Source organism: Gavialis gangeticus, unplaced genomic scaffold (genome assembly GCF_001723915.1).
Source record: "Gavialis gangeticus isolate Ggan-Ray unplaced genomic scaffold, GavGan_comp1, whole genome shotgun sequence".
Classification (NCBI taxonomy): Eukaryota; Metazoa; Chordata; order Crocodylia; family Gavialidae; genus Gavialis; species Gavialis gangeticus.
In genome coordinates, this window is record NW_017728996.1 from 36,812,607 (window position 1) to 36,834,541 (window position 21,935).

The 21,935-nt window shown below is 40.6% G+C and overlaps 1 protein-coding gene across 1 annotated transcript in view; it reads right to left on the reverse strand.

Annotated features, from left to right (window-relative positions):
* The window catches only part of THSD4 (thrombospondin type 1 domain containing 4), an 853,555-nt gene that overhangs the window by 718,489 nt on the left and 113,131 nt on the right, over positions 1–21,935 (reverse strand). Inside the window, exon 6 of the mRNA XM_019504324.1 lies at positions 5,195–5,297. Coding sequence (XP_019359869.1) covers positions 5,195–5,297 — 103 coding nt within the window. The remainder of the gene's footprint in view (positions 1–5,194; positions 5,298–21,935) is intronic.

Here is a 21,935-nt window from a genome sequence, read left to right on the forward strand (position 1 = left end):
TGAGGCAGGCTGTTTAAGACCCTGCCCTGGTTGCCAATTTACAGATCTGGCTTGTGTATTTGGCCCAAAGAAATAGCAGGATGTCTGGCATTCCTCAGTCCCCTGTCTTTTTGCTTGTACAAGGTTTTCCTCACCACTTTCTCCTGTCAGGAGCCCCAAAAGATGCACACAGCCCTCTGCATTGTGTGGTGTAGACACTCTGCTCTGAGTAGGGGAAGGCTAGTGAAGTGTACAGAAGTACCGGTAGCAACACCACCCTCATGCATGTCATGTGCCCTGCTACTGACAGGCAGTGCATGTGCCACAGTCCCAGTTTTTGTTTGACTTTGGCCTCAATCTTTTCCCACGCTCTCTGTCCAGTCAGCTCTGGGTCGAACTCCATCCCAACAATCTTCACTCCCTTGCAGGAGATGAAGCCTTTCAGGGATGACAGGTCCCCAAGCTCACCCAGGCATATGCTTTTGCTCACATTGAGCTTTGCCCCTGCCACTGCTCCATGTTCTTGTATGTGCCGCAGTACATTTTGAATTGAACACTTGTCTATGTACAGGACATCGAGGTCATCCATGCAGGCTAAGACTCTTGCTTCCTCCCATTTTTCTCTGGGGACCTACTCTCCATGTATTCTGGGGTCCTGACTCAACCTTTGGGCTAGCAGGTCCATCGCACAGATGAACAAGATCCAGTGGGCAGTGTTCCTCAGTAGGCAACCCTGCTGGACACAACTCCACTGTGATGAGCTTGGTCTGAAAGCCACTCACCATCACCCTGCTGCTCAAGTCAGTGTACAGTGTCTCCATTTGCCCTTTTCCAATCACCTGGGACCTCTGCCAACTGCCACAAATTTTCAAAGATAATAGTTCTGCAATCTCATTGGCCAACTCCCTCAGCACCTTCAGGTGCATCACATCTGGCTCCATGGACTTGTACATGTCCAGTTTTACTAAACGGTCCCTACACTGTGTTTTCTTTGCCACTGTTGGCTTGCTTACCTCCTCCCCGAACTGTGCTGCCAGCTGCAGTCATCTGGGGGCTGATCTTGCCTGTGAAGACTGAGGTAAAAAAGGCACTGAGTACTTTAGCCTTTCACTATCTGTCACTAGATTGCCTCCCCCATTCAGTAAGTGACACATTTTCCGTGACGTTCCTCTGATTGCTGACATTCTTATAGAAACCCTTCTTGTTACCCTTCATGTCCCTTGCTGGCTGCAACTCCAGTTGCATTTTGGCCTTCCTGATTTAATCTCTTCATGCCTGAGCAATGCTCTTATAGTCCTCCCTAGTCGTTTGTCCAAGTTTCCACTTCTTGTAAACTTTCTTTTTGTGTTTTAGGTCACTGAAGAGTTCCCTGCTAAGCCAAGTTGGTCTTCTGCCATATTTCCTAGTCTTCCTGCACCTTGGGATGGTTCATTCCTGAGCTCAGTAAGGTTCTTTTATAATACAACCAGCTCTCCTGGACTCCTTTCTTCCTCAGACTGGGGATCCAGGGAGTGCTGCCCATCAGTTCCCTGAGCAAGCTAGTGTACAGACACCTGAGGTAAATAACCCTACTTTGTCAAGAAGAATGAAAAGGCCTCCGCTGTTGCCTCCTCCTGCTTCTGCTTTCTCCAAGTCACTCACTTTCCCACTTACCTTGGCGCTTTGCTCTCCATCTCTCAGCAAAACCTAGTTTAAAGCTCTCCTCACTAGGTTAGCCAGCCTGTCTGCAAAGATGCTCTAGCCTCACTGTCAGGTGGGTCCTGTCTCTTCCTAACAATCCTTCATCTTGGAACAACATCCTGTGGTTGAAGAAGCTAGCGCTGCTGGCAACACCATCTGTGCAGCCATGCATTGATCTGCACGACACATCCTCTGCTGCCCAAGCTCTTTCCCTTAACTGGAAGGATCAAGGAGACTGAGCTCCTGTCCCCTTCACCCTTGCACCCAGAGCCCTGTAGTCACTTTTGATCTACTCAGGGTAGCCCCTGGCAGCATTGTTAGTGCCCACATGAATAAGGAGCATGGGGCACTAGTCAGAGGTTTATATAAACATCAGTAATCCCTCCATGATATCTCAGATCTAGTCTCCAGACAAGCAGCAGATCCCTTAAGACAACAGGTCAGGCTGGAAGATGGATGCCTCTGTCCCCACAGAAAGGATTCTCCAACCACCACCACCCATCACTCCCTCTAGGTGGCAGTAGTCTCAATCCTCCAAACCTTGGGGATGCCTGGCTTGGCCTCCTCCACCAATGGAACATGCTTCCCCTCTATTGCTCGGGTTCCATATCTATTCTCCAGGCAAACTGCTGCAGATGGAGATGAAAGCCATGTCCAGACAAGTAGGGACGTGTGGCTTGTGGCACCATAAACTTCTTTGTGGTGCCACAAACTGTACTTGTGGAACATTAAAATGTGCCCTGCACTGCAAATTTGCAGCGTGGGGGCAAAATTTGCTACTGGGATTTTTTCCCCTGGTAGGAAAAAAAAAAAGCACCATGACAAAATGTGACATACAGCACAGTACAATAGTATGTGTGTTCATTTGTTCCTCTAGTGAGATGCTCTGGTTGCTGGCCAGCTTGTGACTTCCGGCAGCACGTAGAAGTCATTGGCTGTGTCCAGATGAGCAGGGGCATGTACTTGCAGTGGCACAAATAGTAGCAACACAGATTTGTGCCACTACTTTGTGCCAGAGCACATGCCTCTGCTCATCTGGACACAGCCAACGACTTCTACATGCTGCCGAAAGTAACAAGCTTCCAGTTTCCACGTTCCTGGGGGTCCATGTCCTCTTCCTTCTCTAGCTGTGCTTCTGGTAGTCCTTCCTCTACAGTCCTAGAGATCTCCTGCAGCATCAAATTGATGAAGTCCTCATGGCGGAGGATGCTTCAGAACCTTGCCACCTTCTCCTATGTCTCTTTTGCCTACTTCCTCCGGGATACCACCAGGAGGTGCTGCTCATTATAGACACTCCCCCACAGCTGTCACCAGAACGAACCTGCAAGTCACAGTCTTCACAATGCCAAACCAAGATCTGGGTGGAAGCCTTGACAATGAGCAGTCCTGCCTGGACAGGTGCAAGCAGAAGAAGAGCTGGAATTGCAACATCCCCTAGACATTTCTCTGGTGCTCTTAAACTGTCACCTCTCTTCCTACCCCTCTTTCCAAGCGGACCTTCCTTGGCAAGCTCCACTGTAAACTAACCTGTTCATTGCTCCTTGGTCCCAAAAGGTTCCCTTTTCCCTGGGAGACAGAATGTCCAGGGAGATAAGAAATAGAGCCATCCCGAATCATTTTTAGTAAAGGCCATGAAAATGTTTAAACGGGAAACATGCACAAATGGCTATACTTACTACTATGCCACCTTTAGTTCTTAAAAGGACAAAATGTGAAAGTAAAAGTAACTTGTTGCTGTCATGGCTATTATTGTTCACTGGAACCTGCCTCTGTGATTTAAAAGTCTACTGCAGAAAGGGAAATTCCTACAGACATCACCCATTAATGTGAAAAAATAGATTCCAACCATACTGTGAAAAGATAGATCCACAGAAAATAGAAAAAAATAAAGCTACTTAAAGCACTGATTCAAATTAATTTGGTGGTAGTATCATGTGCTACCTCTACTATTACATACTGTATTGTGTAAAAGGTATTCAGCTGTTTGGTAAGTGGACATTTAGTAAAAACTACATCCAAAGGAACACAAAATCTCTTCCTCCCATTCTATTCTGTTCTACACAGGTTTTAATTCCCACTTACCACCATGGCACTTAAGAGCCTTCTAAGAAAGCATTAAGCAACATGGCAACATATTTGTCACAAATACGTCTTGTAAGAAAGAAGCTTGTGCAGAGGTCTTATTTTGTGTGCTTGCTTGTATCTTTTGAAAATGAGAGCAAGAGTTTGCAAACTCTTTTTTGCATAGTACAGTTGTGCTACCACAACCCAATAACTCACAATATAGGGTCCTATAAAGTTAAGCACAACCTGAAGGTCCTAAGAAATCTTAAAAGAAGGAAGTAGATTATCTGCTGTGCTCTCGGGAGATGCAGCACAGAACCAAGGCTTACAATACCTTCAAGTCATATTTGTGTCCTCATATTCCCAAACTGCTCCAAGGCCTAGAAGGGCTTCCAGTGTAAACTGAGATAGCTGATTATATTACAGCAACACCATGGACTACAACATTGTCCACAAACTCAACAGTGCTGCATACTGCAATCCCATCCCTTTTATGATTTCTATACCTGGTCTTATAAAGGGTCATCAAAAGGCTTACAGAGCCCTTTAGCCTTTTCCTGTCATTTTACACATCATAACACAACAAGAGCAGAATTTGGGTCTTGACCCCCAAATGTTCACACTTCTCTGTGCTTAAGTTCTCTTTATTCTGGTGATGTTTTCTGGGAAACGAGCTTTTGTAAAATGTTAATAAGGAAACAAGACATAAAGCAAACTAGCCTCTTCTCAGGTGAGAGAGAAATATTTAAAGAATAAAATTGCTATACACCGCATAAATATTTATACAGTGATAACCACAGATTACGCCTGAGGTGGGCCCAAGCACTGCTGACAAAGATGAATAAATAAATCGGACCTCAAAGTTCCAAAAATACATCTCCTTAGGAGAGAGTTTTACTCCTCTGCACCCCTCTGACATCCTCCTACTGGGGACACGAAAGGTGGCAGGCCACTAGTATGGCTGCTGTTTTTGTATTTCAGGGCACTCAGTTCAACTCCCAGCTAGGCAAATTCCTAACTCAGCTATCCTCCTTTTTTCACCATTCCAGCTGTTGAACAAGTCAACAGAAAAAATAAATTGTGGTTATTGAGAATCCTGATTACCCAGGGTCAGATGCCGAGCTGCCATAAAATAGCTCAGCTCCATTCACATGGTGTTACATAAGATACACCCCAGCTGAGGATACACCCCCCAAAAGTCAGAAGTGAAAACATCCCTTTTTGGAATGGCTTCTGGTTTTACTAGCTAAGACTGAAATTCAAGGACGTATGTGGTTTCATTGCTCTAGACCCCAGGAAATACCGGTATTAAGCTTTTTACTGTCACATATGGCTTCAATGGATTAAGAGAGAAGGGTCCATACAGGCTTTAGGAGAGATGGTGCCTATCAATACTTCTTGAGTTAAAGCTGTTTTCCTTTCCAAAACACAGTGCATATAACACGCACAAAGCATATCTGTCTTCCCTTACCTTCTGAGAAAGGCTCCCATTCATAAAGTCGACCCATAAATGGTTTGTTGTTGTATGATGCACATTGTACTTCCCTGATATTTCTGGTGCTTTCTGGACACATCTATTGAAAGAAAGGACAAGATATTATGGTATAATCTCCAGTAATCACTACTTTTTACATACCTTACTTAAACTTGGACCTCTCGGTGTTTTTTTCTAAGTGCATATTCAAAAGTTCCACATTATCATTATCCAGGGGACACTCTTTTTCCAAAGTAAGTTATAAATAAGAAGCACATTATGGCATTGCTGGGTAGTCTGTCACTTCCTCCCACAGCAGAGTTCTGCCCACAGCAGAGCTGTGCCTTAAGGAACTTCTGTTAGGGATTTCACAAGCCAAACCAGTGGTAAAAAACTGTCGTTCAACAAGACTGGCTCTGCCCAAGTGCAGCTGGGAGTCAGAGATTCTTCAGTCTGTAGGTTCCATAACTGTTGCCACAAAGTCAGCCATAATGAGGAGTATCACAGAAAAGCAAATAAATATAAAACTTTGATGATATCTCACATAATATGAAAAAAACAGGGACAGTCATGTCACTGCCATAACTGAAATTATAATTTTCATTATTTAAAATATTAAAACAAAGTTCCTGAAGAGCTTGAAAAAGCTGATCTTTAATTCAACAATTTGTTTGCCAAATTTCCATCTTGTTTTTTTAATCAGCAAGAGACCTAGTCAAAATTTTTCATAAAAAGAATTTTATTTTATTTTTTTATTTTTTTTACAAAAAAAGAACCAAAAGGTTGATATTTTTAGAAAGTTCTGATAGGAATTGTATATATACTTATACTTTTGCCAGCTCTGGATGTTAAGAGCACAAGTAGAATGAGCTCAAATAAAGCTATTCTGCCTTACAGCTGCTAAAAAATATATATTAATTAGCTAAAAGAGAAATCTTATGTTGGCACAAGATTTATATTTATTCTCTAACCTGAAATTTAAAAAAAACTCATAGTTTTGTGTGGTTTTAAAAAAACACTTCTTTTTTACAATGTTTCAGCAGAGAAAGACACATCTTTAAGCCACCCTTGAAAGGTTTTATTGAGCTCTTGAACCGGCTACCTTCAAACTGTTACAATTTTCCCATCAAGTGGGAAATTGTCAGAGATTCCACTGCCTCTAACTGATCTATCAGATTCATCCCAGATGCCTTGTCAGTGTGTCAGGCTCTCTCCTGCAAACAAGAAAGAGTGAAAAAGGCAGGATGATAACCTGTCACACATTACTAAATTTTAACATAAAAGGTAAACTTTTCAAATCAGTTTGGGATTTTGACTGAAAAGCTAGCATACCCATAAATTGCAGTTAAAAACACAGCCTAGATGATTTAAGAATATAAACCTCAATAGTCTTGACCAGTCAAAAATGAACCACAGGACATCAGCACTACTGAGGACAGAGAGTATAAGAGGAAAAATTTCAAGAATCCACCAATTCAATGGCCCAAATTTGTGCACGTCAGGCCTATTTTCAAGAACTGAACACCTGAAGTGGTCTCAGATTAGGCATCAAAAATCAGCACCAGTTTCAACTTAACCTATTTGTGCCTCCGTTTCATCTTGCTATCCATTGCAGTAGTGTGATACAGCACTTCATTATGTAAATGTCAAGCACTGTTACTAACATCTCAACATTAGTAGATACCCGAGCTAACATTTTAAAACTAAGCAAATTCTTTGCTTAAACCATAATTTTCAGAAACTACTGGAAATGCAAAGGGTTCTTCAAATCTTTTTTGACACCTCAGTTAACTTAAGTAGTTGTTGGCTAACTACCAGAAAATTACTATCCTTCTCCCACATTGTTATGTGTTCAAACTGGACACAGGCCCACAATTAGCAAATCTGTTCCAAACCTGCACTGAGATAATGCACTTTTGGAAAAGCATAAATGGGTCATGTTGATACTCAACCCACTTCTAAGAGCAATTAAACTTTTGACTGAAATTCTGGCACTGTTTCATTTGTGTGACCTACAGTAACTGGCAGAATCATTTTCCTAATCCTTACACTCCCTCTGACTCTGTAGACTCAGGCAGGGTTCAACAGTTAATCCTTACTTTCTATGTGTAAAATATATTACACACACACACACATTTCCAATTTAAAAACTTACTTTTGTCAACTTTTAGCTTTTCATGGCAAGGGCTAAAAGAAGTAAGCTAAAAAAACCCAACAGCCCCAAACAGTTTGAAATATATTTCCAGTAGGTAAATGCTTCACAATGAAATTAAATGGGTAGAGAGCTGTCTAAATTTGATGGCCTAATTAATCTCTGTTACAGTCCTATTTTTACTGACACTTGGCCAAATAAATAAACATACCACTATAACACAAGTAAAACAAGAAATTTCTGAAACAAGATGGTTTAGAATCTTCTTCCTTTAAACACGTTCTTTCGAGAGCAGAATTCCCTCCCTACGCTTACTGTGGGCCTCCACTGTTCTTTACACGAATGTAAAGTTTACCTCATCAGCTACCATAGACTAGAGTCATATTTGGCTATGGGGGTAGCCTGACTTACAGCCAAATTCTAGCTCCCAATGAAGTCAATGGAAATGGTATGTCTGTATCTGTGAGCGTTTGTCCCTTATATTTTAAGTTTTTTGAGGGAAGAATTTTTTTTTCTTTCATTGAATGCCCAAGGGATATGTACATCAAAATTATTGCCCTATAATGTAAATGTAAAACTCCGTAAGTCAGTGATAGAGGTGGTTGAAAAATGAAAAATTAAATTTCACAATTTCTTTGAAAAATTTAAAGCAAAGTTTTTGTTTCTTTTTTCTCATGTTTTGGTTTTTTTAATTGAAAGGCTACTGGGTTTTCTTGTTTGCCAAAAAACTATATTACTGGCAAAGGGAAAAAGTTTTGGAAAACCTTTTATCAAAGTAATAACACTTCTGTGAAAAGTGCAAACATGGAGAGACAGAGTCTACATGCAAAATTAATTCTGACACAACAAACTCTGGTAGTTTTCACAAGAGTTTATTGCTCCTGGGCACAGCGTTTACACGTGCGCTTGGAATCACAGCACGTTGAACTGAGGTGGTGTAGCTCCAGCTGGCAGCAGGACTGAGGGGGTCAGCCTGCCAGCCTGGGGATGCTCCTGCTCAGCTCAACATGCTGTGGAGGTGGTGGCTGGAGTACAGGGTTGCTACAATACAATGCTAGTCGGCAGGCAGCCTCACACTGTAGCATCCTCGGGCCCCAGCCAGCTCCAGTCACCATCTACATGTGCACTGGGGCAGAGTAAATAATTCTGCCATAGAATAGTACTTGTGTTGGGTAATGCTATCCTATGGTGGAGTGAATTAGTTCACTGTGGCCTAATAGTACCACTCATGTAGATGGTGATACTTTACTAAGGAGCTAATTAGGTGACTGCAGTAAGTGTCTTGCGTAGATACACCTGAGAGCATCAAGGCATTTAGAGTTTTTCTTCTCCCCCCTTCCCAAAAAAAAACTATATAAAACTATACAAGACCATTCTTCAGTTGGAATTTTGAGGAAGCATAACTGAAAAATGTTGACCAACTCTAGAGACAGACTATTACCATGGGTAGTAAGCCATAAACCGATGGTTTGACAAGATGTGGCAATTAACAGTTGTAGGTGGCATTGTACTTTGACATGTTTCAAAGGAATGAGCACCTGCGTTGCTTAAATTGCTCACTGCCTCAAGCACTGAAGCTGCACCAACATGTCTGGTATGGTACATTTCCATGGCTGGTTATTGTTACCCACATAAAATACTAACCTCCTTCATCTCCTTCATTAATGGATAACATTCCTTGAAGAAAAGTTGTTCAGGGAGGGAGGGGGACAGGAGGGAAGGTATTCTTTTGCCTTTCTAAATTAAAAAGTTAGATTTACTTTTCATAAGCTATAACACAGAGGATGTGGGTATGCAGAGTGTTTACTGTGAAATACCTTGACTTCTTGGCTATTATATTCCTTTGCAACTCTAGTCCCAAAATTCCCAAATGTTTTGTTTTTGAAATAAGAAAGCTAGTTCATTTAGACACTGTTTTATTCATTTTTTTCATTCACCTCAAATTATTTGGCAGATTAAATCAATTACATGTGCAGATAATTTTATTTTACCTTAATCTGCCTTTTTGGCAAATGAAATATTTATCACAAACAACTAGACCAGCCTTACTCAGTTTTTCCCCCCAAATATTACACAGGCTTTGACAATCTCTAGTCATTTAGTAAATCCTAAAATTGAAATTGGCCCCTGTATATTTCACCAGGGAATCATGCAAACTATAACAACAACAACTTGAATCTTGCAGTTTACAGCCATTTGTCCTTATGTTTTGTTCTTCACAACAGATTTACCACTTAAGCCATATTTAATACATTTTAGGGTATGGGTAAATGCAAATGTTGCATTTAGATCAGCCTAACCCTAATCTGTGTAGACATTAGGAGAAGTTAAAACGTGCAAAATATGATGGGACCAATCTAATTTAGTTCACCCAAGGTAAACTAAATTACAGCAGGAACAGGTTAGCCATATCTAGTGAACATCTACACACATTTGGGCTACAGACAGAAGTTACACACAAACCACTTTAAGTAATCAGAAACTGGTTTAAACCTGTAACAAAACAGAAGCTTAGTGCACATACACCAGTTTCTAAATGGCTGAAATTGGTTTAAAATAAAGCTGGTTGAATGTAGTATTAAATTACCTGATTTGGGTCAACCTGGTTTATGAAACTTCTATCCCAGACCCCTTCCTGATTCAAGTTAAATCACAGTACCTCAGCATGCTTTCTAGCCCTGCAGCTGAGCTGAGCTGAGCTGAGCTGGGCTGGGCTGTCTGCTCCAGCAAAGAAGGACTGGGGGGGCGGGGAGATCTGGGATTGTCCCAACTCCCCAAGCAAACCCCAGCTAGAGTCTAGGGCAAGGGAGGGGGGTTAAACCTACCTTCCCCTGAGTACAGAACTGCACCACTGCTAAACTTACTGAAACTTACTGTGGGCTGCAACTGTGGACTATAAATCCCAGAGGCACCTGGAAGCAGGAAGAGAAAGTGATAAGCAACCCTGGAGAGTCCTGCTGCTGTGATTCTGGACTGCAAATCCCAGAGACCTCAGGGGCAGTAGGAAGAGGAAGTGAACACACAGCCCATGCTGGCTACATGCCAAAGAGGTGTGCTCTAGTGCCCCCTGGTGTCTGGCCTGAGCCACTGCAGGCATGTAGCTACATTTGCTGAATCAAAAGTAAATGTGTGTCCAGGTGTTTCTCAGTTTAATCTCTGCAGCTTAGACTAACCTGCAAAGATTGTATTGATTGAACCTTGGGTTTTTTGACTGTCTGTACTTAGCCTTGGAGCCCCAGGGCTGGGAAGCCCCATGCAACAGCCCCAAGCCTGTGCTCTTCCTATCCCCTACCCTGACCCAGCTATTTTTAGTCCCCCAACCTTCCCACTCCTGGATGAACAACCCCCCACCACACACACCCTCCAACATGAGCAAGAAAACTGTTCAACTGAGTGTCCAGAAATAGAAGAACAATCTTCTCATTAAGCAGCGTGTAAATAGATTTTTATGTAAAAAAGCATGACCAACTAAATTCTGTTTTATTTACTGACAGAAGAGATTAAGGGGGAGTGGAGATAAGTGTGAAAGATAAAAATTAAAATTTTAATTATATCAGACTAAAATTCCAGCATGTTTCCCAAATATCCATCTTAAACATTTTGTAAATGTTAGTCATCTTCTTCATTCTTGTACAAGCAAGTAAATAAAACTTGAAATGCCAATCAACTCAATATCATTAAGAGCATTTCTCTACATCATCCATGCTTGTTTTTCATGCAATTTATTTTTTAACTACATCACTGATAGCATTGCTTTATAACTGCTGGCACTCGAGTGTATCTAAACTGTCAACGTTCAAAGTATTTTTTCTGTGGTTTATGGCAGACAGAAAACAACCATAAATTTATGGAGTTGTTTCATCAAATTCTTATCTTTTGTCATATTCACATGTCTTCTTTCATCGGTTCTTGCGATATGCCTTCCCCATTTAATTCCCTGCACTCTTATCTTGCCCAAGACATCAGGTCTTTTGTACAGGCCCACAAGCTCCTGATTATGTCTACTCATTTGATGAGCTTTAGTTAAAGTGCCCCTGTAGCCATTTTGAAATGCAGGTGTTCCAAGGTCCCAGCATCCCTGCAGCATTTTAAGGGCTTGGGACTGGGGCAGACAAAGAACTGAGAAGCTCCCAGCCTCAGGGCCCCTGCAGATAGCCCCATGGTGGTGGAGCTGGCCAGGAGCAAATCTGTTCCCAAGTCAGTGTCTATACATGCTCAGTAACTACTCGCAAGTAAATTTGCTACTTGTATGTACAGGTAGCAAATTTACTGGCAATTAGAGACAATTACTGTGTGGTAAGTGTCTGCACATGTAGATTGTGATGTTTACTGTACAGTAATTTGCACTACTCTCGAGTAAAACGCCTCATGTAGATGTGCCAAATGCAACCTTAAATTCCAACTGTAACGACACTCTAATTGTATAGCAGACATGTTTAAAAATCCAAATGATTCTAGTTATTTCCTCATGCATAAGTATATGACTTAACAATTACTGTACAATAATTCTCATTTTCCTGAGTACAGGGGAGTATCCCCCCCATGTACAATTTTAATTTAGTGTTTACAGTCCCTCCAAGTTCTGTTCAAATCAGTGAATAAAACCAATGTTTTTGGAGCCTTCAAGACCTGGAATACACTCCCTCCAAATGTGGTACAGGCACCTACTCTGGACTTATTCAAGAAATGCTTGGATGCTTATCTTGCTGGGGTCCTTTGACCCTAGCTGACTTGCTGCCCCTGGGGCAGAGGGCTGGACTTGATAATCTTTGAGGTCCCTTCCAACCCTAACATCTATGAAATTGATGTTTGGTGTGATATTTTAATTAAGGATCTGACAGATAAAAACAGTTTCCATCCCAAACACTGTTCCTCTCCACTAGTCCCTCTTAAACCAGTGTTCTCTCAATAGTGCTGTGACAGTACTTTTTAGTTTATTTATATGCCCATGTTGTGCTGTGTCAAAAGCCTAACTAAAAACTACACAATCAACTGCATAGTTCTAAACCATCAAATTCTTAATCCTGGACAAAAAGAGGGGGGTTTTGACAACTTGTTTTTTCTTTGGCTTATTGTTATTTGTCTTTTCAGACAAGCATTTACAATCTTGCTTTTTTAATTGATACTGGATTTTGTCTGGTGTAGAAGTCAAAAAACTGATCAGCAGCTTTAAGGTTGCATTTGGCACGTCTTCCTTGTTAAAGATACTGGTATATTCTACATTTGACTTTTATGCAGTGACATAACAAGCAAAGTTGGTGCCTGGGGAAAACTCTGTGGGGGGCAGGTGGCATGTGTAAGAGTGCTGAAAGCAGGGGCAGGGGGCAGCAGTTTCACCCATTCCAGGAACTTCTAAACAGTCCCTGGCTGAGCTGCTGCTGCCACTACACACTCCCCCTGCCCTAGTTGTTGCTCTTAAAGCAGCAGTAGTCGGGGACTGTTTTTGAGTACCCAGGACATAGACTTGTTGAGGCAGAGGATTGGGGACAATTCCAGCACTCCTACTTGACACCAGGGTGGGTGCCCCATTTACCCACCCCTAGTTATACTACTCCTTTCAAGCCATCTGATACCTGTCCCAGTTCCTAAGATGTATTGAAAAATATTTCTAAAAGTTCAGCAATTTCTTTTGCTAAAACTTCTAAAACCCAAGGGTTCATCTTATTCTGCCATGCTGATATCTATATGTTTAGTTTTACCAGGTAACTCCTCCACTACTGCTTTGTTGTTAACCCCTCTTTCTTTTCTGTCCCCATCTGTCAATTCCATTAAGTTTTCTGCATTCCTTGTAGCTAAAATGCAATTAACAGAACATGACTGTTGGATGTATTACTATATTATGGCTAATCCTAAGTCAGGATTGAAGTTGGTCTTCAGCTTTTTAGGACTGCAGCTAAAATATTTTGTTCCATTATTGATTTCAGTTTTGCACTTTAGAAGAGCTCTCTGAATTCACCTAGTACGCTTTTGAAGTAGTGCTTGAATTTTACCTATATTAACTACGCAATGCATCTGAATCAGGGTTTATTTGTTATTGCTCCATCCATTTTCCCCACAATAATTCTTTCCAGCATAAGTCAAATCATTGCCAATATCAGGTAACTGTAGTTTCATAGTTTCTAGGGTTGGAAGGGACCTGAGCAGATCATCTAGTCTGACCCCCTGCCATGGCAGGAAGAGCACTGGGCCTGCAGACAACCCACAGAACATTAAAATTCTTACTTAACCTTTATAGGTAACGTCTTATTCCCACTGAGCAAATCTGCTAAACAGAAAATAGACTGACTAGGGAAAATATCTCACCTTACTTAAGACCTTTCTGCTTAAAGAGGATTCTGTCAAACTTTGGTCATGAATAAAATGAATAGAGTGATTCAGTTCATGACACTAGCTAAATGGTCCATACCACTCCATCATGCATTTTTTGGCAGTTTCAGCACAGAAGAGGTCGACTGCAAAGCTAGGTGGGGAAAACTAATACTACAAGTGCCTCAGAAGCACCTACACCACAGTTTCAGTTGTTTCTGTTTTCCATTGCAGTCAGCTACTACATTTCCTAAGCATTATTCCAAGGAAATAAACACCACTTGACAAATGGCAATTAGAATTAGAAAATGGAAAGAGAAACTGAGCGTGCTGGAACAGAACTTTCTCTAGTATAAATCAATCTGAAAAGTAGTCAGAGAGTCAGGACTGCACCTGCTGAGGACCTGGCTGGCCGTCCGAAATCTTGAGCCATCAAAAGGACATGTGACTATCACCACACTCTGATGTGAATAAATAAAAGGATGTAATTTTACTTTCCACAAGTTTCTGTTAGTGCCTGCAAGGTGGAAAGTCAATTAAGTATACAGGTTAAACTATCAAAGGGATCTTCTTTGGCTGATCTCAGTCAAGCACTAAAGCCTTGGCCAGTGGCAGCAAATCCTTAACTACTCTGTACCCTGGCTGCTCCCCCTCTCAACTATGCCACCATATTTTTATATCTCTGTCCATCTAATTTCAAGGAACTTTTCACTAAAAACATATTTATAGAAACTGTGTGTAATGCTCAAGGCACTTAAACTGCACACTCTTGTCTCATTAAATGGGAAATCAATGAGAAGTTATTTCCATTTGACAAAAGTTGGCTCCAAGTCTAAAGAATGTCTAAACATTAAACCTTTCAGCTTAGCTGGTCCTTCACGGTCTCATCTGGTTGTGCTGTTCACATGCTCTATAAAACAATAGCACATATATTTATAGTCATCACCAGAAAATCTGTGATATATGTGACATTGCATATCTGTCTTAATATAAGCAATAAAAACAAATTAAAATGCTCTAACAGTTTTATAAGCTAGAAAGTATTTTCTTTTCACACAAAGCTAGAGTGATTCCAACACTTTTTTAAAAAAAAGGCAATGCCAACTTTGAAAGATACTAAGCCAAATCCATACTTGATGTGATTGAAATCAATAGAGATGATGTATTTGGTCCCTTCAGTTTGTAAAAAAAAAAGTAATGCTTGTACTACAAAACCTACATTAAGACCTCCAGAAATATTTTATTTGACTTTTAAAGGCCATCTCTATGAAGCAATTGATTTTACTGTGATATGGGTCACACTGAAGTCAGGTTTTATTGTTCATTTTCATCTTCTGGTTTGCTTTTCTTTTCATTTCTTAGGGACAGATATATAACAGTGATCCTATAGTGGGTGTTTATACACATACACAGTCTTTTTCTACTGAAAGGAGATCTATGTTTAGGGACTCTGGGCATATGGATGACTGGATGCGAATCCAGCAGTGGAACTCAAGCTTTGTTATTGTTGCTCCTTCACGCCTGCTGCATATTCCTCATTTGAATTCTAAATTCTCACCACAACAAATAATTTCAATGTTACAAATGGAAGATCATGAATTGAAGCAAGGACTAAGCAGCAGGAGCAGATGAACTCCAAACAACAAAGATCTTGTTTCCACGCAAATGTTCCCAACAGTGAAAATGAGGGAAAAGAAGTAGATAAAATACACAGATGTATCAGTAGAATCATTTCAAAGCAGAATGTTTATACAGCTTTCTGTGAAGCATGACTGGAAATTTAGTATTTCTAGTGGGAGTTATGTGCAAAGCTGGTTCAAGTACATATTTTAGTCTAACAGGGAATACATATTATCCCTTACTATGAATTAGCAATAAAATAAAAACCAGTAACCCCTAAAGCACAAAACTGCAATATTTTTCATTTCTACACAAAGCAAGTTTATTTATACTGCACTGAAATACTCAGTAATTGCAGCTACCTCTGGACTTCTACAATCTGTGCTTAGTTTTTCTATGGTTCCCCAATTAGCATTCAAATTATTACTTTTCCACAAACCTTACAGTTACTGTCACAATATGGGTACTTGCTCCCATGAATGGTCAAGTCCCCAAGCATCCCTCTAACACATTAATCTCTTACACTTATTTTTTCATCATGTTTTCTATTCCTAGCTCATAATTTTTTAAATAAAAAGATGAGCCAATCGAAGGGTTATGTTTGTATAATTTATTTGTTGTTGTTATAGGTACTCCTGGCCACACTGCCTAATAATGGCCATCTCACTCTGTTGTTTGAAAACCTGCTCATGACTTAAATGCTTTAATCCTCAGGTTGAACTTCACTTCGGAAAGATTTTTTCCTTTCTTCTAGAAAATTTCAATCAAAGCAATTCAGCCATTTCCAATAAGACTAGTGAAAAATGGGTTATTTTTCCAGTATTATAAAAATCTGGTGAGTTTGTCACTGGCAAGATGGCAGAGCAGTTAAGGTGCCTTGTTGCAGTTCTAGAGGTGTCAGTTTGAGCCCTGCTCCAGATTCTTGCCAAATCTGCCCCCAATCATCACTACTTTAAATGAGTACCTGGTCATTTGGGATGCAGAATCAAAGGCAGCTGTATGCAATAGCAGCCGCATCATTTCCTAGCACATCACCGCCTACAGAAACTGGTGTGCTTTAGCCATGCTAGCCCTATAAACTACTAGGCACAACAGAGTGTTTGGTCTTTTGGAGGAGTGAAGTTGACTCCATGTTTTGAATGGGGTTTGGCAGAGAAGTGGTCTTTATGTTAGGAAAGTGCCTTTTGCTATCAGTGAAAATCTACCTACATTTGGCCAAGCTCAAAGCTTTTGGGAAAAAATAACATTGCAGCTTTTGCAGATTTTTTTTAAACAAAGGAAATTATGTTAAAACCCCCCACCATTTTGAGAACATTATTAAAGTTGCAAAGTTAAGCACTCAAAAGTTTTAGAAATTGCTAAAATTAAGATTACCTGTGCAATCTTAATTTGGCCACCTTATGCTGAAGAACACACGTCAATGGAGAATGAGATTCTATGCTTGCATTTGCCACATAGTTCCTATGTGATGCCATTTTTAAACTTAACACTTTAAATTGATAGTCAACAATTGTGTATATCCCATTTTTGGATGCTTGACTGCAGACCTTTGGATCTAATTTGAGGATGTGCTGCAAAATTAACAATTGCAACTGAAGTCAATGAGAGTTATGATATAATTGTACTAGTGCTTTGGAAAAATTGGTTTCCAGGTATCTTACAATTAGGCTTAAAAAGTAGATCTCCCCCTCTCTCTACCTGCATTCCTCATTGTGAAATAGTGACAGTGCCATCCTCTTACCACAGATATTCATATAGCCAGGCAGAGGAAAAATGAAAGGAAGTTAGCAGTTCTATATTCAGAACAGGGTTTGAATAGTGTCTAATAAATAAGTCATGGGCCATAACATGCAATTAAAGGCAGTATCAGAATACATATGAACAAGGAAACTGAATCAAGATTGCTCAGGCAATCATAACTTTGGCATGCTTTAACTTTTGAGTACTTGTATTTGCAACCCTAATAATGGTTGCTTTGATATAGTTTCGGTGTGCAATTTAGGTTTTATAAAGTAGCACCAAAAATGTCCTCATCAAAAAGCCACCATGGAAAAAGGTCTGTCTTGCTATCTTCAGCAAATAAAAATAATGCAAACCACAGTGAAAGAGAAGAGGGGAAAAATAAATTCCTTGGCTGGGAAGTTATTGAAAGTTTGAAGCCAGGGACACAGACAGTTGGCAGGAGGACATGAAGGATATTTCCCTGGCTTCTTCCCACTTCAAATTTATCACTGCCTTACAAACACAGTAGTGACAGGACTACTGTTCCTCTCATGTGCTCCCTCCCTTCACTTTCCCTACAAATAATAAAAGAAATATAAAAAATCTGGGATTAGCTTTCCCATAACTCTAAGATAAGTATTTGAGGATAAAGAGCATCATTGTACATGCTGGTAGGGGGAAAAAGCCACAGAAAGTTCATTACGCTTGAAGGCTTTCTAAATGCAGTGCAGCTTTCTTTCAAAGGCATTACTACTGTACAAGAACACAATACTACCTGGCAATGAAAAGACAGCATTGCAGGCTGATTTTTTAAAATCACAGTTTGTTTTAATTATTGTTGTGTTGTGCTATATTATGTATGGCAACATTTCTCAACTTTTATAGATTTCAGGCATCTCAACAGACTCAAGGCATCCCACAGAAAATGCTAGCTCTTAGCTTTCACTCTTTTTTCAACCACAGAAAAATAATACAGCAAGTTTTCTGTTGCATAAAATTCAAAAAGATCACAACAGGCCAGCATGTTTTTAACACTGTTGATTCCTAGTTGAAATCTTTGGGTACATCCCCATGAGTGGGAACAGGCGTTTCCCCAGGGACAAGCAGGAACAGTACAATATGTTCCACTGATGCTTGTCCCCAGGAAACACCTGGGGGAATGTCCTAGGTGGGGTAGGGGAGGCTTGGTCCAGCACCTGGGCTGTTTCCAGCAGCCTTACCTAGGGTCCTGGGGGCTGCAGCCATAGCAACCCGGAAACAGGAAACCTGGTCGGCAGCCAGATTGTAGCTCCAGCTAGCCAGGCTCAAGTTTCAGGCAGCACACACTGCTGTCACATGTGCCGCCCCACGTTTTTTAGGAGCAGGTTTTTTTTATGGGTCTTCAGCACCACATACCATGCATACATGCTCGTCTGGACGCACCTTTGAGTTTATCTTCTAAATCAGGTTCGCACACCTAACAGTGCTAACATTATGTGACACCATGCACCACCCTTGAAATGTTCTCAATGCACCTCAGGGTGTCAACTTGGTTGAGAATCACTGATGTATGGCCCTAGTATTCCACATGCAGCCTAGGTACAGACATTCAAAAAGACCGAGGTGGAGTTGATCTATGTTACGCAGTTTTCTGTAAACAGCGTGGCTTAGATCAGTAGCAAACAGAACACACATTTGCCTTTGGTGAGTGGTAGGGGGCAAATCTTAAACCAGGTTTCATCATTTTTAAACTAGTCAATGTGTGCTGAACAAATGTTCTATTATGGGTACAGGCCAGTTTTGTGTGTGTAACTTCTGTCCTGTTACAGGTATAGACTGGTTTCCAATTGCTTATACTGGTAAAAGTGTAATGTCTGTATGTGGTCATAAGAAACCTGTTTACCTACTTTGCTCATAACAGAATGTCTCATGCCTGCCTTTTATTTTCTGACTTTGGTGATCAGGGTTTAAATGTCTTTAGTTAGCAGGGTTTATAGGACACACTCCAACAAAATTATTCTTGGTTGCATCTCAGAAAACATCCAGTTATCTAATGGTGCCCTTAGGCCTGTGCTCCCAAGAATCAGCTTGGCAGCCAGTTGACAGTGGCAATAGTAAAGTTGTGACTATGCAGACACTGAAGAAATTCAATCCCAAATGAGAAGTTGAATGGCATATTGCATTTCTTAATTCAAAAGTACTTCCAAAACATAGGACCAGCCCTATTTTAATTGCTTCTGATCCGGTCTACCATCCTCAGAAAAATAAAGTCATCCTCGCTATGGCATTAAGCTAATTCTCTTTAAAATTTCAGGGAAAACATAGATTCTTCCCACGAATAGACTTGTTGATATTAGGGTATGCTCATTCCAAAACCAAAACTGCAGCAGATAGAGCACACAGTCTGTCTATTCCAGTGATAGGGTAGATATCTTATTCATTTGAACAATGGGGAATATTTACCAAACGATCATTAAAGTATAGGAATCATAGGAAAGGAAGGCTGGAAGGACCCTCACAGGATCATTTAGCTCAGCCCCCGGCTCAAGTAAGGAGCATCCCTGACCAAACCATCCCAGCCAAGTGTCTGTCTAACCTGCTCTTGAAAATGTCCAGGAATGGAGAGTCCCTGTAGTTTCTCTAAGTATCATGTTCCAATGCTTCGCCACCCTCATAATACAAAAATTCCTCCTAATCTCCAACCTAAATTTCATTTGGTGCAGTTGGAAGCCATTCCTCCTAGACCTGCCCCCTATAGCCACAAAGAAAAAGCTATCTCTATTCCCCTTATAATCACTCTTCAGGTATTTGATGACCGTTATCAAATTCCCACCTCAGTTTTCTCTTCTCCAGACTAAAGAACTCTAGTTCTTTCAGCCTTGCCCAATAAATCTTGCTTCTTGCATCTAATAACTTTTGTTGCTCTCTGCTGGACTCTTTCCAACCTGTCTATATCTTTCTTAAAGTGGTTCAGACTAGATACAATGGGCATTGATAGAAGTGATATTCGTCATGCGATCAGTCCCCTGAAAGTGGTCTACAGCCATGCCATGACAGAAGTGCATAGCTGCACAGCACTTTAAAAGTGCTCGATCACACAACAAATTAACCCTCATCTAATGAGTGTTCAGATGAAGATGCTCCAAAGCAAAGCACCTTCATTAACTTCAGTCAGCCCTGTGGGTAATCAGGACTGGGCTGATACAGCCTGAGCTGGAAGGAGAGCGGGTGGATTGAAGCCCCTGCCACCTCATATTTCCCCTTCCCTCTCCTCCTCCAGGTCAGACTGGGCAAACTCCAGCCTGGAACTCTATACCCTCCCATCCTGCAAACAGCACTGGAGCTGGCAGGCAGCCTCTTTGCTGGATCAGCTCCAAAGTGGAGCTCGATTTCCTCTCCTCCCCACCCCCTCCAACTGACCAAACAACAAACATCTGTTAAGTCAGAGGAATCGCTGTAACTCATGGCACTTTCTGTAGTGCCATGAGTTAGAGCAGGAGGCTGCATATCTGTCAGCGCCAGTACTACAGGCAAGGTCTCCCCAGTACAGCAGAAGGACTACTTCACTTGATTTTGTAAGAGACACTCCTGCTGTTAATACAATCCAGTATACTATTGACTTTTTTTGCAACTTGAGCACACTGTTTGCTTATATTCAGCCTATGGTGTATTGTACTCCCAGGTCTTTCTCTGTAGTACTGCTGCCTAGCCTACCATTCCCCAGTGTGTGTTTGTACATCTAATTATTCCATCTCAAGTGCAGAACTTTGCACTTCTCCTGGTAGACTTCTATCTGATTGATTTCAAACCATTTCTAGAGCTTATCCAGGTCATTCTTGATCCTAGTCTTACCCTTCAGAGTGTCTGCAAGTCCATCCAACCTTTTTAAAGTATGGTTTTAAACATAAAACCACTGGCATCACCACTACTTTTAATGATATTTGTAAATTAATTCAAGGGATCTCCGAAAACTGAAGGTTTGACTGCGTCCAAAACCTGGATGCAATTAAATTAACATTTAAATAAAAAGTGAATTTCTTGTTCAACTTATGGCTTCGTTAAATATTTATACACCAAAAAGTCAGAGAAAGCACAGCACATGAACTAATAGAGGGAACTGAAGATACACTGAAATGCCTTAAAATACCTCCTACAACTTTTGTGTATGCATATAGATGACACATATTCCAATTTATAGGGTAATATTAAAACATGCATTGACAAATATTTCAGGAAGGTAACAGCCTGGCTTTAGGTAGCTGAAGTTATGAACTAGCAATTTTATTTTCATCACTTAGCTTCCTCTTTAAAACTTGGCACTAGAGGTTACGTTTGAATAATAACAAGGCTAGGCATCTAAATCATTCAGCAGTCATACTTTATTGTGAAAAAAAAATTCAGTTCAACTTGACAAACATCAGAATTATGACCCATCTAAATCACCACCACAATTTGATTTTTAGTACTAAGACTGCTATTTGGAATTGATTAAATGATCAGATGTTGCAAGCTTTTTTCCCCTCTCCTCCTCTTGTGTGACATATGAATTCCATTTACTTTTTTTTTTCTAAGGTAACTTCCCAGACATTTCCAATTATTAAATCAAACCTACCATTTTCAGTTGGCCGAGAGCTCAGGAAACAAGTTTTTTAGCCATTTGATATGGATTTTGCTTTTGACTGTCAGCCACTTATAAAAAGGTTAGTCATTCATCTATCACACATTTTTAGACATAAATGAGGGTCTGAGTCTTCACTTTTCACAAAAACAGATTCTGCCCTTCCTCACACTCAGATCAAATGTACGTTCCCCAAACGCCATCACTAGAGTTTGGCATCAGCTCTAGTATCCAAACACTATACAAATGGTAAGCACATCAATATAAAACCTAATAAAAATATTCAGGAAAATTTTTACTCTGAGGTTGAAAACGTTTCTGTAAAATTTCAGCTGCCACAA